Source organism: Sceloporus occidentalis, unplaced genomic scaffold (genome assembly GCF_023333645.1).
Source record: "Sceloporus occidentalis isolate IW3139 unplaced genomic scaffold, rSceOcc1.0.p SCAF_9, whole genome shotgun sequence".
Lineage (NCBI taxonomy): Eukaryota > Metazoa > Chordata > Lepidosauria > Squamata > Phrynosomatidae > Sceloporus > Sceloporus occidentalis.
This window is the reverse complement of record NW_028316989.1, coordinates 21,427,759-21,448,236: the sequence shown is the minus strand read 5'-3', so window position 1 is coordinate 21,448,236 and position 20,478 is coordinate 21,427,759. Positions and strand designations below refer to the sequence as shown.

General features: G+C 38.6%; 1 protein-coding gene across 3 annotated transcripts in view; it reads right to left on the bottom strand.

The window, feature by feature from the left end:
• Positions 1-20,478, bottom strand: part of ARHGAP32 (Rho GTPase activating protein 32) — a 253,163-nt gene that overhangs the window by 140,941 nt on the left and 91,744 nt on the right. For all 3 annotated transcript variants that reach the window (XM_089537644.1, XM_089537645.1, XM_089537647.1), the window contains exon 2: positions 11,118-11,226. In XM_089537644.1, the coding sequence (XP_089393770.1) occupies positions 11,118-11,225 (108 nt within the window). In that variant the 5' untranslated portion in view covers position 11,226. The remainder of the gene's footprint in view (positions 1-11,117; positions 11,227-20,478) is intronic.

Sequence of the window (20,478 nt, the reverse complement as noted above, 5' to 3'; positions counted from 1 at the left end):
AGTAAGAGCTGTTCAACAGTGGCACACGCTCCCTTGGAGCATGGTGGAGTCTCCTTCCTTGGAGGTCTTTACACAGAGGCTGGATGGCCATCTGTCAGTGGGTATGTTTTGACTGAGAGTTCCTGCATGGCAGAATGGGGTTGAACTGGATGGCCCTTGTGGTCTCTTCCAACTCTATGATTCTAACTTTCAACACAGTTGCTGTGCTTCCATGTTTCATTATCCATGATTCACCTGTGTCCTGAAGACATAGCAACCTGTGCTTCATCTTAACTATTGTTAAAAAGGCAATTTCAAATTATCATTCATTAAGATGGTTTGTTCAATAAACCAGTTAAGATCAGTCACAGATTAAGACTTAGATTGTAGTTAGTATAAAACAAAAGCAGAAGCTTCCAATCTCATCCAGACAGCTGGGCTTGTGGAAAGGGTGTTTGAATCTGGAGAAAGCTAGGCTCATTTGTGAAATATTAAAGCTGATTTTATTTTATGTCTACAGCTGATTTTATTTTAAAGTGCAAAGTTTGCTCTGCAATCTGATAGTCTAAACCTTGTACATTAGTAGTTCCCTATGGAATACTTTGATACCTGAGCATAAAAGTGGTTCTGCAATCTAATGAAAGACTGAGGCTCCAAACCAAAAAGAATGAAATATCTTTGGGATTTCAGTATTCATTTCAGATCCTATTTTGAAATTATTTTGATTTTGCAGATACTTTCAGCTATATGTCGCTGAATTCCATACCTCTTAATTAGACTTGCTGGATTTCAAAAGCACATAAAGGAGCTTCTGCACTCCTGTAGGTTTACGATAGATATGGTTGGATCCCAATAACATGATATCAATGTATAAGGCAAATTACAGAATAAAGGAAGCACAAAGACAGGCCTATGCTCCAAGGAGAGAACTGGTGTTTGTTGTTGTGATGTGCTTTCAAATCAACACTGAGTTACGACAAGTGTCTCCTAGGCTTTTCTCTTCAAGATTTATTCAAGTTTGCAATTGCCTTCACTGGAGACTAAAGGGGTTTATGAAATACCCAAGGCATTTCTATGGCTGAAAAGGAATTTGCACCCTGGTCTCCCAGAGTCCTGCACTCAAAAGATGTGGAGAAAACTGGTGCTGTCAACTGACTAATGAAATAGTGCGCCTGTGACAGGTACGCATCATTGGTAGGTGTACATCATCAGTTGGCAAATACACTGGACCTCGGATGAGGAAACAGCTAATGAGTTAATAACAGCTGCAGAAGACATTCTGCAGTCAATTATTGTCACTTCATTCCTATCAAGTCCAGCCAAGACCCATTTAAAAACCCTTTTTAAGGCAACTATTTTCTTTATAATTTCTCTAGGGAACAATTTTATCTCAATACAAAAAAATACTAGTTTCAATAAAGGGGTCAGGCACCGGAACAATTCGATTCTTGACACAGACTCACAGGTCTCCTCCAGTGAAGATGAGCAATTCCCCCACAAGACAGAGAATGGTGAAGAACTGGTCCCTCTGTGGACCCAGTATAGTGGGGGCCCACCATCTGCGCACTTGCCATCCACAAATCTAAACATTTGCAGATGATAAGCCTCATTGTTCTCAATGGTGTGTGCATATGGCCACACTGCGCACACATCATGACATTATTGGGTACAATGGAACATGAGGTCCCATGTTCTTTTTTATCCACAGGGAAAGAGTCCAGAATGGTTTTAATTCTAAATTAGAATCATAAAGTTGGAAGAGACCCCAAGGGCCATCCAGTCCAACCCATTTCTGCCATGCAGGAACTCTCACTCAAAGCATATTCGACAGATGGCCATCCAGCCTCTGTTTAAAGATCTCCAAGGAAGGAGACTCCACCAAAATCTCCAAGGAAGAAGTGTGTTCCACTGTTGAACAGCCCTTATGTCAGGAAGTTCCTCCTAATGTTTAGCCAGAATCTCTTTTCCTTTAAGCTTGCATCCATTGCTCCGGGTCCCAGTCTCTGGATCAGCAGAAAACAAGCTTGCTCCCTCCTCAATATATCCTTTTAAGTATTTAAACAGGGCTATCATATCACCTCTTAGCCTTCTCTTCTCCAGACTAAACATCCCCAGCTCCCTAAGTCGTTCTTCATAGACCTTCATGGTTTCCAGGCCCTTCACCATTTTAGTTGCCCTCCTTTGGACACGCTCCAGTTTCTAAAGGAAGGCAACTAAAATGGTGAAGGGCCTGGAAACCATGTCCTATGAGGAACAACTTAGGGAGCTGGGAATATTTACCCTGGAGAAGAGAAGATTAAGAGGTGGTATGATAGCCCTGTTTAAATATTTGCAGGGATATCATATTAAAGACCTTCTTGTTCTCTAAAGCATTTGGAACTGCATTGTAATATTGTTTTATAATTTTATATTTGATTATATGTATTAGTTGTTTTTACAGTTTGTATTTTAACTGCATAACTTGCTTCATTTTGCATAGTTCATATTTTATTACTTTTAGACTGTAAGCCATTGACAGATTATATGCTGTTTTGATGATGATTGTAAAGTGCCATGCAAATTTATGGTGCTATATAAATAAACATTCATCATCCATCATCCATCATCCATCATCATCATCATCATCATCATCATCATCATCCCTGGGAATACAAAGGACCAACTGTAATTATATCTCTGGTCACTGAGTTGGTCCCTAGTCTATGTGTACAACATCCTATAAAGCAGTGGTTCTCAAGCCTCCCAATGCCATGACCGTTTAATATAGTTCCTCATGTTGTGCTGACCCCCAACCATAAAATTATTTTCATTGCTACATGCAAATATGTATTTTCTGATGGTCTTAGGCAACCCCTGTGAAAGGGTTGTTCGACCCCCAAAGGGATCCCGACCCACAGGTTGGGAACCACTGATGTAAAAGTTCTTAGAAACAAGCACAAATTCTTTGTAAGAATGACATGCTGCATGACATAGATGAGAATGACCGATGCTCCTTCTTTTATCTTCTTAACCACACATATGGAAGCCACACATATGGGAACCACTGCTATAAAGGCACAAGCTTGGCTTGAATGCCCAACCAAAGAGGAATTTCAGAAAAAAGAGGAAGAGTAACAAGTCTCCTCAAGAGTAGGACCCTCCACAAAGGGAGATTTAATGAAGTGCAGCAGAGCTCTGGCAAGCCAGCCATTCTTCCTTAGAGCTGTCTTCAAGTAAACTGCTAGGACAATGCTGTCCTTGTGTGCTAGACTCTAGTAATGACTGTTTTTCTGGTGACTGACATTATTTGGATTCTGCCTCTCCGAATATCTCTGCCTGCTTGCCTTCTAGGCTGGCCTCATTAAATCCTGGAGTGATGCTGGATTTTAGTTTTGGGTCCAATAGTAAAAGAGGTAAAGGATTATTTCCACTGATGAAGGATTTTTTATTTTTTGCAATCTGCATTTTCAAAGCTCTTCTGGTTTAGGAATGCAACAAAAATAAATTGCTGGATAATGAAAATAAAGCTAACATGACAGGCAGTGGAAACAATATTTATCCATTCACAAGGGTCATGGAAATAAGAGGTAAAATAACAAGAGTACATATAAACAGTGCACTGACAAAGGATTATCACTGTTCTTCAAAGAACACAACTTGCACATACAACATGCGCACCAATTTCAGGCAGGTCTAAAACAGTTTGCAAAATAGATGAGAACAAAAGCCACTCACAAAAGTCTGTGGAACATCATGTCTTGTTTTTATTCATGAGCCATCTCATAGTGGCAGATGCAGTCTTTCAATCTCTGTATTAATTTTCTTTCCATAGCCATTTTACAAGAAAGAGCCACTGTGCCTTGGATTGTAGCTTTGAAATAAAATTGCCTTTATTGTAGAAGGAAAAGGAAAATGACTAAGATGAAGCCCGCCAGAATAAAGCAGGATGAGCGTCATTCCAAATCCATGGGTTGTATTTGGAAGTTTTGCCTTATTTAAAAATAGAGAGAGCTGCAGGTAATGGCAAATTTAGTAGAGGTGCCTACAAAAAAAATAATGGGTCCTATATTCCTTTTGATTATTCTTCTCAGGATGGAACAACATTTGATGTCCAGATATCAGAAGTTCAAAAGAGAATCAAATAGCATAATAGAGAATGGTCAATTTGCAGTCAAAGTGGGTTAAGAACAACACAGCATTAAACTAGTACTGGAGTTACTATTTTCTTATGGTGATATGCATATGTAGCATATCTGTCAGACAAAACAAGAAGATGGGAAGGTAACACTTATTGGGACTGACCACAGATACAGGACAGATAAAGAGAAAATAGAAGTAGTAAAACAAGTACGGTGAGGGCACCACTGTTCATGAAAAGAAGTAACTATGCTTTCATAAAGGAAAGGGAAGGAGCTTGATGGTCAGAGAGAAAGTGGACCACATGTAAGTGGCATTGTGTTTTATGTACAGACATATTTATAGTCTCGCTGTATTATTATGAAGTACAAGCATATCAATTGCTGTTCTCAGGAGACTCCAAACTTAAATGAGCAAAACACCTTGAGAAACCTGTAATAGCATATGAGCAAATCTTTATTAATCAACAACTCCTATCCCTCGGCTATTATGAGTTTCAAATGCCAAGCACGCTTTTATTATTGCAGGTCCAAACATATAAAGAGCCCTGTAAAGGCAGGGAACTGAGGTAGCATGCCTTCAAGAAGTCAACTTAAAATTAATCCAAGATGAAGCCGAAATCCAAGTGTCTTATCGCTTCAGTCCTTGTTGGAAACCAATCCTATTTTTATCCCAAAAATACATACAGTGGACCCTTGTTATACGCTGGGGTTTGGTTCCAGGATCCCCCGTGGATAACAAAATCCATGGATGCTCAAGTACCATTAAATATAATGACAAAGCAAAATGGTGTCCCTTATTTAAAAAAATGGAAAATCAAGGTTTGATATTTCAAAAATTTATACTTTTTTGAAACATTTTCAAACTGTGTATGCTTGAATCCTTGTATTAGAAATCCATGTATAAGAAGGGCCGACTGTAAATGTGTACAGCTCCATATTTTAAATTTATATGTTATTATTAGATTATCACATCTGGTGTGAGTTAGGGTATGCTCTAAATTTGATCTTCCATAGTTAACCAATATCTTAAACAGACACAGCATGATGTAAAACAGTGGTTTGCAACCTTCCTAATGCTGTGACCCCGTAATATAGTTACTCATGTTGTGTTGACCCCCAACCATAAAATTATTTTCATTGCCACATGCAAATATGGGTTTTCCAATGGTCTTAGGCGACCCCTGTGAAAGGGTTGTTCGACCCCCAAAGAGGTCCTGACCCACAGGTTGGGAACCATTGATGTAAAAGTTCTTAGAAACAAGAACAAATTGTTTGTAAGAATGACATGCTGCATGACATAGACAAGAATGACAAATGCTCCTTCTTTTATCTTCTTAGCCACACATATGGAAGAACGTCTTTTCAGTATTTTACCTAGCCTCCTCAAACACAGTTATCAAGCATCTAGATTTGTATTGCTTGTTGTGGCTCCGGAGCAGAGCTCATATTAGTATACATGCTATTACTTATACTTCTGCAACACTTTTCTGTTGATTTTAAGTCAAGAGATTCCGCTCTACAGAATGAGGACATCCCTGAGCTATTTAAAAAGCTGGCCAAGACTTTGACTCAAGGCAGGCCTGAACAAAAAGGAAGAATGCTAAAAGCTCTTGTAACCAATTAATTATACCATATCAATACTGATTTGAGCACTGTGAAAAGCATGACTTCTCACATACATTTGCTGTACAACCTGATCTTGAAGGAGGCAGGTCAAGAGAATGCACTATTAGCCAGGAAGCTCAAATCCTTCCCCAGTTCACTTGAATAACAATGAGGCATTAAGTTTAAGATTTTTATAAATTATTTTTAGTTAAACACCAGCTTTGCGCAAGCTGTCAGAAGACGTCAATGACAAGTCTCATTTGGGAGGAAAATAAAAGCCCTCTGCAAACATAATTTTATTTTTAGAAAGACTAGTGAAGGCAAAATTTGACAGCTGCAGAAGCTAGGTCTTAATTATCATACATGAGTCCTTGGTCTGTGCATGTGTGCGTGTGCGCATGTGTTTAACACAACATTTCTTACGCTTCATAACCTCTGCTTGTTTTAAATGGCAATACCTCTCCATTTCGCAAAGATGGTCAGTTTCTAATTCTTCCTGTTGCTGTTCACCAAACTGGAATAGTTTCAAAGGGGCAGTCATGTTTTTCTCTGTGACACCTTAACTACTAACAAATCTATTACATGATAAGCTTGCATGGGCTTCGAAACCATTGTCATATACAGGAAATGCAATCCTCACTTACCAAGTACATGTATCAACTGTGAAGGGGAAAATTTCCATTAAAATGGAAAACTAAAGCCAAATGGCAAAATGTAACATTTATGCTATCATCACAAGTGTGCTTATGTGCTTTCATGTCACCTGTTGACTTCAATTTCATAGACCTTTTGTAGGTAAGCAATACTCAGAGATGGTTTTACTAACCCCTTCCTCTAAAATATAGCCTACAGCATCTGGTATCCATTGGCGGTCTCCCGTACAAGTAGTAAGCACTTGTAAAGGTCAAGGAGGAAAAACCAGAAGTTCATCTTTAAACCATTAAAGCAATAGAATGGCTTGGAGGAATAAGTCTGATCTTCAGTACAGTTTGATAAAGATACAACTAATACAATTCTAGAAATTCAGAGATAGCCAATATGCTCAGGCCCTGAAAGCTGATTTCCAAATGTCCAAAATGTCAAATTGTAGTGGTTTGAGTGTTGGAATAGGACACTGGATGACCAGGGTCCAAATCCCTGCTGAGCCATGAAAACCCATTGGGTGACCGTCAGCAAGTCACACTCTTTCAACCTCAGAGGATGACAATGACAAACCACTCTGAAAAACCTGCCAAGAAAACCCTGGGATAGGTTCACCTTAGGGTTCCCATAAGTCAGAATCGACTTGAAGACAAACACACACACACACACTACGCAGGGGCAGCTGTTGGCCATTTAACAAACACAAACAAAAATCCATCAGTGATACTGTTATTGGCTAACCAAAATGCACAATATACTTCTTGCAAGCGTTCGAAGCTATTATACAAGCTTCTCCTACCAGCTATATACCTTCTTCACTAGAGCGGGAGCCAACCAAAGATTTCGATATCCTCAAGTATCCCCCCATGGACACATATAAAGTCTCTCACTATTGTGCCCTTTTACGCCAAAAGGATATTTCTGCCTCTATATCTTTTGCTTGTCTCTTACCTATATACAAATTAGCCAAATTTTAGACTGATAAACCGAAGGTAATTTCTGTGTAAATGGGATAGAAGCAGCTTATGAGAATTAAATACAAGACTGTGCATTAAGAAATGGATTCCTAAGACTCTGAGCTATGAATAATTTAGAGCTAAACAGCCAATTTCACATACTATACAGGGACGTAGCCAAGGGGGGGGATCTTGGGGTCCGGACCCCCCCCCTTCCATTAGAAAAATGAATGGTGTGTGCTGCTGCGCTGCCGCACCCAAGCCCCATTATAATGGTGGCACTTAGTCTGGACCCCCCCCCTTCCTAAAATCCTGGCTACGTCCCTGTACTATAAAAAGGAGCAAGTCCTATTTTAACATACATTCCCATTAGAATGACCCACCTAAGTTCATATAACAAACACAAATATTCTTTAGACCATTTAGTACACTTGAAACACATATGTCAAGATCTGTTTTCTGTTTGCAAGGAACAATGCCATGTAATTTGTCTTACAAATGAAAATAATTATGTTATAAAAAAGATGCCTACAAGCCAGGCTATTGTGGTTATAAAAATAATAAAATAATCTTTAATAAGAAAACATAAATAGAAGTCAACAAACCAGTTATACAACTGGTTAATACAGGTGTGCAGAGGAATTGCAACAGCAACATATGTACATTTAAACTGCCTTAAGCAGCATTATATGCGAAAAAGGCTTTGGGATTATTGTTGCTCATAAGTTGTACATGAGTCAACAAAGTTGAACAGTGAATAAATAAATTCAATTCATGACCCAATGAGGGGGGAAAATACATTAAGCAAATTGAAGGCAGCAAACAGAAAGTAAAGGCCTCTACTTCAAAGCACACAGTTTGTAGTGATTAAAGTAATTTGCCCTGTTTTATGTTTCTGATCTTTTTTATATAATTTATTTGCAAACCAGCAAAATTTTCATTCATTTGCATCTAATGAATCCTATCATTCACCACTTAGCAGGAGTCTGTTAATCATAATCAGCATTTACAGGACCCATATTCTACAGATTCCTCCTAAATAACAAAAAATGGCACTATACAAACCGGCCTATAGTGCGCCCTCATCGCATGCTAGGGGTTGGCCGAGGGCACACCGCCCATACATGCCTCACCCCTAGCACGTGACAAGGGTATCAAAATGGTGGTGCCCTGTACACACGAGCGCCACCATTTTGACGTGACGGCCGAATACTTGTGATGTAACAGGTGATGGAATACCTGTGATGTAACAAGTGTGCCAGGAAAAGAACCCACTTTTTGTGGGTTCTTTTTGTTCTGCGAGGGAGCCATGCGGTTTGTCCGCTGCGGCTTCCTCGCAGAGCAAAGCAAAGTGCCGACAGACCGCCCTTTTTGGGCCATCTGTATCCTGCCAATGTTAGTTTTTTGTACCGTTGGAGTAGAACTGATGTGTAAATGAAAAATAAAACAACTGTCACTTTCCATATCAAACGTGTTCTTCATTCCAGATCATGACTTTAGTAAATCACAGTAGACATATGTAAGTAGAATGTCATATTACTATATATCCTCTTACAATTTTCCTGTGAAATGAAGGATACCTTTCACAGAAACCCATCTAAAATGTATTTAGCTCAAACCTTTGATTTAATTGTGCTTGATCTTGTCAAGGATACCAGAACACCTATCTTCATTTAAGAGAACAAAGTAATAGCTCTAGGAATTTCCCCACTAGAAGAACACCCAATTTATTACTGCAGGAAGCCTCAATGAAAGCTGATGTCACTCTGTAGCAAGCATTGACACAGATAACAGTACCTAGACTGAAACACATTTCTCAAAAGCACAGACATCAATAAAATAGATAAAGCTTTTATTTATATCCCGCTCTTCTGCCATAAGGCAATCAGAGCGGCTTACAGTATAAAAACATCCCATACACAATACAATATATCATAACCCCCCCTAAAAAAAGAATGAAACATATTACTATGAAAATCACTGTATTAAATAAACTATTAAAACCAATAACAACAGGCGAGAGTAGCATAATATAAAACAGCAGCATATAAGGGCGTTCTTTCATGCTGGGTGGAAACTATTCCGGAAAGGCCTGCCAGAAGAGAGCCGTCTTAATAGCTTTTTTGAAGCGATCCAGGTTGGTGATTTGATGGATCTCTTCTGACAAGTCATTCCACAATCTAGGAACGGTCACGGAGAATGTCCTCTGGGAAGTTGCAGCCAGTCTGGTCTTTTTTGGCTGCAATAAATTCCTCCCAGAGGACCTGAGAGTGCGGAGTGGATTATACGGAAGTAGGCAATCCCTTAGATAGGCTGGACCCAAGCCATGTAGGGCTTTGAAGGTAATAACCAACACCTTATACTGTGTCCAGAAGCTAATAGGCAGCCAGTGGAGTAACTTTAGGATCTGTGTTATCCAGTCACTCCTGGAATTTCTGGTAACTAACCTGGCTGCCATGTTTTGTACTAATTGGAGTATCCGGACTAGGCACAAGGGTAGCCCCATGTAGAGCGCATTACAGAAATTGAGTCATGGGGTTACCAGCGTATATACTACAGTCTCAAGGTCCCTTACTTCCAGGAAAGGGCGCAGCTGGCATATCTGACAAAGCTGATAACTGGCACTCCTGACCGTTGCATTCACCTGGTTTGTCATGTGAAGCGATGGATCTAGGAGCACCCCCTTGACTGCGAACATCAGTTTAAAGACAGATAAAAAATATAAGAATGAGAATTAACCTGCTTACTGGTTCAGAATATAGGTCTCCTTGGGCATATCCCCTACTTCCAGTTTATAACATGCCATCTTTCTGATAAATTGTGACTTGAACATGATTCCCAACTCTTCCTCCTCCAAACACCAAATGAATCCCTTAGCATGTCAAGAACTGAGCCTGGTACTTTCTGCAGGATCCAAAAGAACCTTCAACAAAGTAGTACCCTTTCTATATACTGGACTACAGCTTCATTATCCCAAGCCGTATTCCAGGTGCTTAACTATAACTCCCCAAATCCCCTGCCATGTTGAGACTTGTAATCTAACAAATCTGGAGAGAAACAGTCTAGTTTAATTAATATCCAAATCACTTACAAATCTGACACCTAGAAGACAAGTGTCAGATTAAAATGCTGTTTCTGTTCTTTGCCCTCAGAATGTTTTGACCTATGGCAACCTTAAGACAAATCTATCAAGGGGTTTTCTTGGCAAGAATTGCTCAGAGGGGGGTTGCATTTGTCTTCCTATGAAGCTGAGACAGTGTGACTTGCCAAAGATCATGCAGTAAATTTCCATGGCTGAGTGGCAATTCAAATCCTGGTCTCCAGAGTCTTAGTCCAACACTCAAATCACTCTGCCACACTGACACTCAAAATGATATTACAATATTATAAAATGTAATGTTATAATAGTATAAAATAATATTATACTAAAGTGATTTGTTTATATTTCTAAGACCATTTACCAATGGGAGGGAGGGAAATCGTGCATGTTATGGATGCTAGCTGAATGAGAGGTTAATGCAAACTGAAAATCACTGCGACATGATGGAGCATTTAAATGATCACTAGCAATGCTTCAGGCATGTATTAGTGGGACAGAATAACCAGGAATCATCATCATCATCATCATCATCATCATCTCCTTCTCCTCTCTACTTCAACACACATCTAAAGATTGGAATGCTTTCCACAATTCTCAGGCTTGTACAGGAAATCTTGCTATGGTTTGAAATATCAATAAAAGGGGTAAACCAATCTCTCTATGCCAGAGAACAACATTTTAAGGACTACTGGCAACACAACAAAAATCCTGCTTTACCATTGCACTGAGAGTCTCTTCCCAATCTGGTCTTTCGCGGGGATGAATGCTCCTCTGAAGCTCTGGCACAAAATCATCCTCTTCTGAATGTAGAGAGGACTTCATCATCCTAAAGAGAAAAAGAATGCATAGGAATTACAAATTTGGAGTTGTTCAAGTCATTACAAACCTTCTTTTAATATATACTCGATGCCCTCCTACAGCTTGCTCTTTACAAATATGTTCTTCTTTGTTTTTTCTTTTGTAAATGTCGTAAGCTTGCCTTTATTTAATCCTTAAACCCACAGCAAAGAACTCTTTTCCGGTTAGTAGCATTCAATTTATAAATGTGTGTGTTACAGAATGTACCTCTGTAAATAAACAAAACAAGTCAGACCATAAGTTACTAAAGTAGAACCCAATGAAATGGTGAGAGGGACCAATTATTATTGTTATACCTAGAAGACCAAGAACTAAATATGCTCAGGAACAGTCATTTTCAAACTCTCCACCAGAAATCTCTGCTATTCTGCAATGGCATCGTGAGTCATAAATAAAACCAACGTGGGAAAGGAAAGCTTCTCCAGAACCATGTGTTGAAGTAACAGTGAGACCAGAAGATTTGACCTGTAACCAGCAGATACATTACAGTTTAATTTCAGCAGAAACCTCCTTCTAGGATGCAGGTGGCCCTCAATAAACCTATATGCAGAGAAAGTTCCCCAACGGAAAAAAGCTTTTAAACCACTGTAATGCAGAAAATAGTATATTCATTTTCTAAGGTGCAACAATCACACTAACATTGTGAAGTCAAAGGCTTTCATGGCCGGCATCAATAGTTTTTTGTGGGTTTTTTGGGGCTATGTGTCCATGTTCTAGAAGAGTTTATTCCTGACGTTTTGCCAGCATCTGTGGCTGGCATCTTCAGAGAATGGCATCTCTCTTTGAGTACATGGCCACATAACCCCAAAAACCCACCAAAAACTAATCACACTAATACTTGCTACAAAAAAAAAAAGCTTCCTCAAAGCAATACATTTTATTCAGAAGAGACATACAGTAAAAATCATATTATGTATTAGGTCATGAGGAGCATTTTTAGAAGATCAGAAGAACATAGTGGCTTTCTATGTAGCTTTACGATGGAGACTCTAAAGATAATTTTTTTTACTGCTAAGAATTCATAGGAGAGTCTATTGCCACAGTTTCTTTGAAACTTGGTTCTTCCATGGTTTAGTTTAGACTAAGCTTTTTATTCATTTTCCGTTATTAGGATGAAAAACACATCTGTAAACTTTTCGGTTCCAACACTGTCACACTAGTAGCTGAATAAATGAGAGCAACTTATGCTATAGAACTGGCACAGTCTCATTATAGTAGCGATTTCTCATATATTAATTTATTTGAGCCAATTATTTCATTAGTTAATATAGAACAGAGAGCACAAGCCAAGACAACGATGGGTCATTATAACAACTCTGAATCTCAATGTTATGATATCATCAAAGAAATAAGCAGAGTACAAATACTTTTTCAATGGCCATTTCATCTGTTAGCAAAATACAAGGTGATCATAATTTTCAATTCCTAACTGCCCTTCTTAACAAGAACTTGAGATTTAATGTGGGATATATAAAGATCCTATCTGATTCTGGAAGCTAAGTAGGGTTAATCCTGGTTAGTACCTGGATGGGAAGCCACCAATGAATACCATACTTCAGAGGAAGGAAATAGCAAACCACCTGTTAGTATACCCTGCCTAAGAAAACCCTATGAAATTCATGGAGTCACCACTAAGTTGACAGATGATGTGAAGGCACACACACACACACACACACACATATACACAAATGCACAGATATAGGATGGGGGACAACTGGCTGAATGAAACTATGTGTGAAAGGGATCTAGGAGTACAAGTAGACGACAAATTGAACATGGGTCAACAGTGCGACAGCTAAAAAGGCCAATGCGACTTTAGGCTGCATCAATAGAAGTATAAGGAAGTAATAGTCCTGCTCTATTCTGCTTTGGTCAGGCCTCACCTGGAATAATATTGTCCCCATTCTGGGGACCACAATTCAAAAAGGACATTGAGAAACTGGAGTGTGCCCAAAGAAGGGCAACTAAAATGGTGAAGGGTCTGGAAACCATGAAACCCTATGAGGAGAGACCTAGGGAGCTGGGGATGCTTAGCCTGGAGAAGAGAAGGTTAAGAGGTGATATATAGCCCTATTTAAATACTTGAAGGGATGTCATATTGAGGAGGGAGCAAGTTTGCTCTCTGCTGCTCCAGAGAACAGGACCCAATGGAGCAATGGATGCAAGATATAGGAAAAGAAATTCCAGCTCAACTCTAGGAGGAACTTCCTGACAGTGAGGGCTGTTTGACAGTTGAACACTTTCCTTCTTCATATAGTAGTGGAGTCTTCTTCCTTGGAGGTCTTTAAGCAGAGGCTGGATGGCCATCTGTCAGGGATGCTTTGATTGAGAGTTCCTGCATGGCAGAATGGGCTTGGACTGGATCAGGGCCCTTGTGATCTCCTCCAACTCTATGAATCTATGATTCTATGCAGGACAGTGAACTGAAAGTTTAAATCACAAAACCATTTTCTGTTAATAACAGTGCAAACTTGAATTCTCTTTTTATAATACAATCAGTCTGCCTGACTCCCATTTTTGAGGTTAAAAGAGACAAAAAGCCAAGTTTGCTCCCTATAGCTTTTTCATTTTCTTTGGATCGTGACCGCTTTGAAGATCTTTCACTAATGATATGTCCACGGTATTATGTTGTCCTTTCAGCACTTCAGACTGAAACGACAGAAATAAAAATTAAACACATGACTTCTGGGGGTAGAGAGTACTTGTTATTCCAAAAGAGTTTGATACTTTATTTCGGTACTTTTAAAATTGAACTACAGTTGCTGTATTTCGCTGCTGGTAACAAGACACAGAGTTTCAGTTTTCATTTTTTTCATCCTTGTAAAATTAATGGATTTTGCTCACTTCTCTCATTTGTTTCTGCTGCCTTTGCTGCTTCTGCCAACAGAGAACTACTTATTTAAAAACTGTGGGGCCACTTTAGCCCTCTTAAATATTCAGCTGATGCTCGGGTATCTTAAAGTGCTACTTTATCTAGAGTGTTCCCATTAATTTGTATTCATAAGAGTTGAACTTTAAGACTACAAAACTCAAGATTCAAATAATTAAAGAGTATTAGTCACAGCTTCTAGTATTCACTGACATACATTGCAACAAAACAGTTTTAGTCACAGACTTGCTTATTTTTAAAGTTGACTAACATACCACACAAGTATGCACATACAGATGGACTTTGTGCCACTAGTTTCTTGTGTATACCATTTACATCATCAAAACATTCTACTGTCAGGATGCTACAACAAACTCTTCCAAATGTTAATACCTTGAGAATGGCCATGAAAACAACACAAAATTCATTGACCAACTACTATACTACTGTTGGAAGAATGAAATAGCAGTGACTCATGTGCTTCAAGATGAAGGCTGAACACTGTGTGGGTTGGATTCAATATGTCAAGATTGTTTAGTCCTAAAAATTACATGTTTCCCCCCCTCTAAGATGTACAAGACAATGAATATAAGCTATATAACACCACCACCTCCACCAATTACTAAAAACCAGATATATGAAAATATGATTACAGTTTTAACAAAAACACACACACACATAAGAGGGTTTTATATCATCTAATCACTCCTCAAAGGCCAAGACATCAAAGCCTTAAAATATTCATAGAATCATAGAATCCTAGAGTTGGAAGAGACCAAAGAGCTATCCAGTCCAACCCCATTCTGCCATGCAGGAACTCTGAATCAAAGCATCCCTGACAGATGGCCATCCAGCATCTGTTTAAAGACCTCCAAAGAAGGAGACTCCACTGCACTCTGAGGAAGAAGTGTGTTCCACTGTCAAACAGCCCTTACTGTCCTAATGTTGAGGTGGAATCTCTTTTCCTGGAGCTTACATCCATTGCTCTGGGTCCCAGTCTCTGGAGAAGCATAAAACAAGCTTGCTCCCTCTTCAATATGACCTCCCTTCAAATATTTAAACAGGGCTTTCATATCACCTCTTAACCTTCTCTCCTCCAGGCTAAACATCCCCAACTCCCTTAGTTGTTCCTCATAGGGCTTTATGGTTTCCAGACCCTTCACCATTTTAGTCATCCTCCTTTGGACACGCTCCAGTTTCTCCACATCCTTTTTGAATTGTGGTGCCCAGAACTGGACACAGGTCTAACCATTATCTTTATACAAAACCCACTGCATGAATACTTTCTTCCTTTGCAGAAACCACTACAGCTTCCAGTAGTGCCAAAACAACAAGAACAACAACAACAGCCCTCTCCTACAAAGGGCTTGCCAGCCATCTAGGGCAGATTTGTAGAGAATGGCTGTGCAAACACGGGAACTATTCCTTGTCTCCTCCTATGTAAAATATTTAGGAATTAAATTTGAAACAAGGGCTCTTAAATGATTTCAAAGCTTAAAACAGTGGATCCAGAGGAGCCTGGATATATTTCAACATGTGCAGACATCATTTTCTTTTATTTCTTTCCTGTTACTCACACCTTTTCCTGTGAGTAATGCTTAATTTGAAGGTAAATTTTTACCTTTTCCACAGTTGACTGCAATTTTTTTTTCATTCCAGACTTGCCTACGTAAAGCAAATCAATTTCTAATGCAATAAATTATTATGCATGCAAAATATTGAGTGTTAATCTACAGTTTCCTAAGAAGGGAGGAAGTCTATAGCTTTCATCATTTTCGCAAAGGATGTTATAGAACTTGACAAAATTAAGAACTATTGATTTATAAGAAAAGCTTATAGCAGCCTCCCTACTATCTTCTAATGAGAAAAAGTAGCATTTAGTTTGACCAAAAAAGGAAATCGGAGCCAATGACACTAAAAAATCCATCTGTAATTTACCTATTTTAATCCAAAACAGTGTAGTAGAGAGCTCCAGGCTTTTTAGAGCTGAATGAGCAAGTGTCAGCCGCTAAGAGAAAGACAGCTTCCTTGACTTTGTCTATCTTGACATGTTCAAATATTCTGCTTTTGTCCATTAACCTGCCAAGACCAGGTTTAATTAGCTTTAAATAAAGGGCAATGACACCTTTATATAAGAAAAAGGAATCGGAAAGTTAGTTAACACATTTCTATTCTTCCCTTCTACCCAAATACCCAGGTGGTTTACAATTAAAATGAGCATATATTAACCCTCTCTCCTGACAATGGACATTATCAGACAAGGGAAATGGGAAGTATAATCCAATGGCAATCGAACACAATCATGGGGTTTCATGTTATTGCGTGATAGACTACCCCACGCAATTTCGGGCAATGGGAAGTCAGTCCGAACGCAACCATGGGGTTTCACGTTATTGCGTGAGAAGTGATCACAAGCAATTTCGGGCAATGGCAAGCTATTTTCAGGCAGTTCAAACACAGTTCGACTTCATGTAAATTCGCTGAACTACCGAATTCACGTGAATGCGTTCTGGACCCACTTTCTTTTCATTCGAAATTAAGAGAAATTCCTCCCATGTGATAAGCTCCAATAATAACAGCAAGAAAAAGCCGGAATACAATTCTCTTGGAAAGACTCTTTAGGACAAATAATAATGAGAACCCTGACCAGGATTTTCATTTTTGTCTTCCCACGGAGCACAGATATCTTAACTCAGAGCTTGAAAATGGTTTGGAAATAGTATTTTCAGTGAGATTACATAATATTGACAAGAATAACTCAACAAATTGTTGGAGAGGTTGTCAAGAAGTAGGGTCATGCATGCATATGTGCTGGCAATGTAAATATGTGCAAAAAATTTGGGGAAAAGTAATATTACAAATAGAAAATATTATGAATATAAAAATAGATAGAAAACCAAATATAGTTTTGTTGTCATTATATAATGCTGAGGAATTGGGGAAAAAAGAGGGAAAAGATTTGGTAACAAATTTGCTTACAGCAGTGAGGTTTATTATAGCAAGATATTGGAAAACAAAAATGAATGTAGAATCAGAGGATTAGTATAAAGAAGTATGGAAATCAGCGATTAATGACAAATTAACTTGTAAATTGAAAGTGAAAAAAGGACTATGGAAAAGAAATGACTTTGATGAGATATGGAAAAAATTGAAAAAGTACGAGAAAAGAAGATCGAAAATTAACTTCATGAGAGGAGCTGAAAATTTGGGTGGAATATAAGGGTGGGAATGACTCCTGGGAAGGAGAGCACTGGGGTGGTATATTAAAGATATTTAGATATAATGTATTAGAAAGAATCTAAGAATACATACATTATATACATACAGTATATAATGTTATATACTGTTATATACTGTATAATCTTAAGAATATTAAATAAATGTTTTATTTAATTATAGCAAGACATTGGAAACCGAAAATGAATGTTGAATTGGAGAGCACTGAGGTGGTATATTAAAGATATTTAAATATAATGTATTAGAAAAAAAATTGAAGCAGATTTATGGATGTAGAAGCATCTTTCATGTTTAAATGTTCCATATATATATATATATATATATATATACACACACACCCAAATCAATATATACTCACCCTGTCATCCCTACTGCATCCATTTGTTTAACATTGACTGTGTCATAAATGGGCATTAATAAACGGGCATTAAAACGAGAAGCAATTGGTTCTACTGAACTCGCGTGCTGAATATGTCAAGCGAGTCCAAATTAGCCTATGGTCAAAAATTATGTTGATATAAGTAATTGGATATGACCACAGTAACAAGTCCCTTCTGGCATTTGTCTCTTGCGATTTGTAAGTTAATGCTTTGGTGATTATTTTGTCTACGAAGAAACTAGATATATTATGCAACCCAAAGCGTACACGAAGCCAATTAAAACTATTGTGTTAACTGTAATTAATTTTGGTTCGAGAATTAACTACTAAGGAGCTACTTTGGGTTGGTTTTGACTGGTAAAGTTATCTGTTACATTTTATAATTGCAACTGTAAAATGAATAAGCTTTTTGGGAGGCTTTAAAACAATTAAAATAACATTTTGAAAGCAACATCTGAAACTCAAACAGTTAAATATAAATACTAATATGCTATAATAAAGTTAAATCACACTAGCTACCGTTCTTTTACATCTATTTACACTTCTTTAAAAATTCACATCTTTCCCTATATTCAATCCAAGGATCTTATGGTATTATACAATAAACTTGACTGAGGCAGTTCAAAACATTTTTAAAAAGGAGAATAACTTTAAAAGATTTAAAACATATTAAACCATTTAACTTTTAGAAGAAGAGAGTTTAAGGGCAGTCAAAACAGTTGAATTATAAGCTATTTAATACAGTGGACCCTTGTTATCCGCTGGGGTTTGGTTGCAAGATCCCCGTGGATAACAAAATCCATGGATGCTCAAGTCCCATTAAATATAATGACAAAGCAAAATGGTGTCCCTTATAAAAAATGGAAAATCAAGGTTTGATATTTGAAATTTATACTTTTTTTTGAACATTTTCAAACCGTGGATGCTTGAATCCGTGTTTAAAAAAATCCATGTATAAGAAGGGCCGACTGTATGTTGTTTCTCCTACAAGGCGCTACTGGTGGTGCGCATCAATCTGCCATAGTAGCATGGCAAAACTGTGAGCTACATTAATCTGAGAGATAGAGGCTAGCCCAAGGTTGCCCAACAAGAGTTTGATGGCTGAGTAGGAATATGAAAAGGGATCTCTACACTCCTAATCAAACACTTTAACCACTACACCATGCTGGTTTCAATATAAAGAACAGATAATATTATTATTTTATTTTGCTGTTGTTATTATTATTAAACTTTAATAAACGTTATTTATATAGCACTGTAGATTTAATAAGGGGAATACCTCAGTGAGGTTCATAATAGTTTGTAAACAAGGAAAAGCCATTTCAAGAGCTACAAAAGTATACCTGTGCCAACTAATTATCTCTCCTAAGGCTGCGTGCATTCAATCATGTAGAAAAGACAGATTTTCAAAGGTCATTCCAGCTACCATCTAGTCCCTGCCACCTTTTGACTGTCATAAGGCTAAGTGCATAAGAAGTTAATACTAATCATTGTGTGTCCTTATGGCAGAACGTTCTTGAGAATCACTAAATTCCATTTAATAGATTGAGATAATATCCCAACAATAAATCATTGATTTCTTTGAAAAGAAATGCAAGATGTAAATTACATTCTCCTATTGTTGCTGGTAACTTAGAATCATAGAATCATAGAGTTGGAAGAGACCCCAAGGGCTATCCAGTCAAACCCCTTTCTGCCATGCAAGAAATCTCAGTCAAAGCATCCCCGACAGATGGCCATCCAGCTTCTGGTTAAAGACCTCCAAAGAAGGAAACTCCACCAAAATCTCCAAGGAAGGAGTGTGTTCCACTGTCAAACAGCCCTTACTCTCAGGAGGTTCCTCCTAATGTTGAGCTGGAATCTCTTTCCCTGCAGCTTGCATCCATTGTTCCAAGTCCTGTTCTTACTCCTTCCTCAATATGGCAACCCTTCAAATATTTAAACAGGGCTATCATATCACCTCTTAACCTTCTCTTCTCCAGGCTAAACATCCCCAGCTCCCTGAATCTCTCCTCATAAGGCTTCATGGTTTCCAGACCCTTCATCATTTTAGTCTCCCTCCTTTGGGCACACTCCGGTTTCTCAATGTCCTTTTTGAAATGGACAATGTCCCCTTAACAGAAATCTAATTTCTCCCAATTCTATGATTAGAAATGTGTTTATCAGGTATTAACCCATTTGACTACAAGAATAAAAGTGACACAAATGCAGGACTGTTGGATATGGTAATGGTCAGCTGGCACCATTCTCATGGGGTTCAGTGAGGGAGAGAGTGGCAGTCATGAGGCTACCAGTTTGGAGACAAGTTTGAATTGGTGATTCCCCTCCCTGGAAAAGGGGAGGACTTGGAAATCAACCGCAAGGGTCCCACAGCTTGTGGGAGCTGTAACAGCTTTCAGGGAGTGACTTGCATACTCCCAAACCACCCTAAAGCTGGCCAGAAGTTGGGCAGCAGCCCAGACATGTGCAGCTCCAAGGCGCTCCAGCAGTGTGGCATTTATATGCATTGGAGTGGCTTGAAGCCACCGTGGGGCTGTGGCAGGGTAGGAAAGGCCTCCTTTTTCCTGGATGAAAAAAGAGCGGATCTTTGCCGCTCCTTTTCTGGCCAGCCTCAAGGCAGATTGGGGCCACGGGTCACCCTTTCTGCCAACCTGTTTTGCCCCAAAGATGCTAAACCGGGATGCTTTGGATGTGATTTCCTGCACAGCAGGGAGTTGGACTGGATAGCCCTTGTG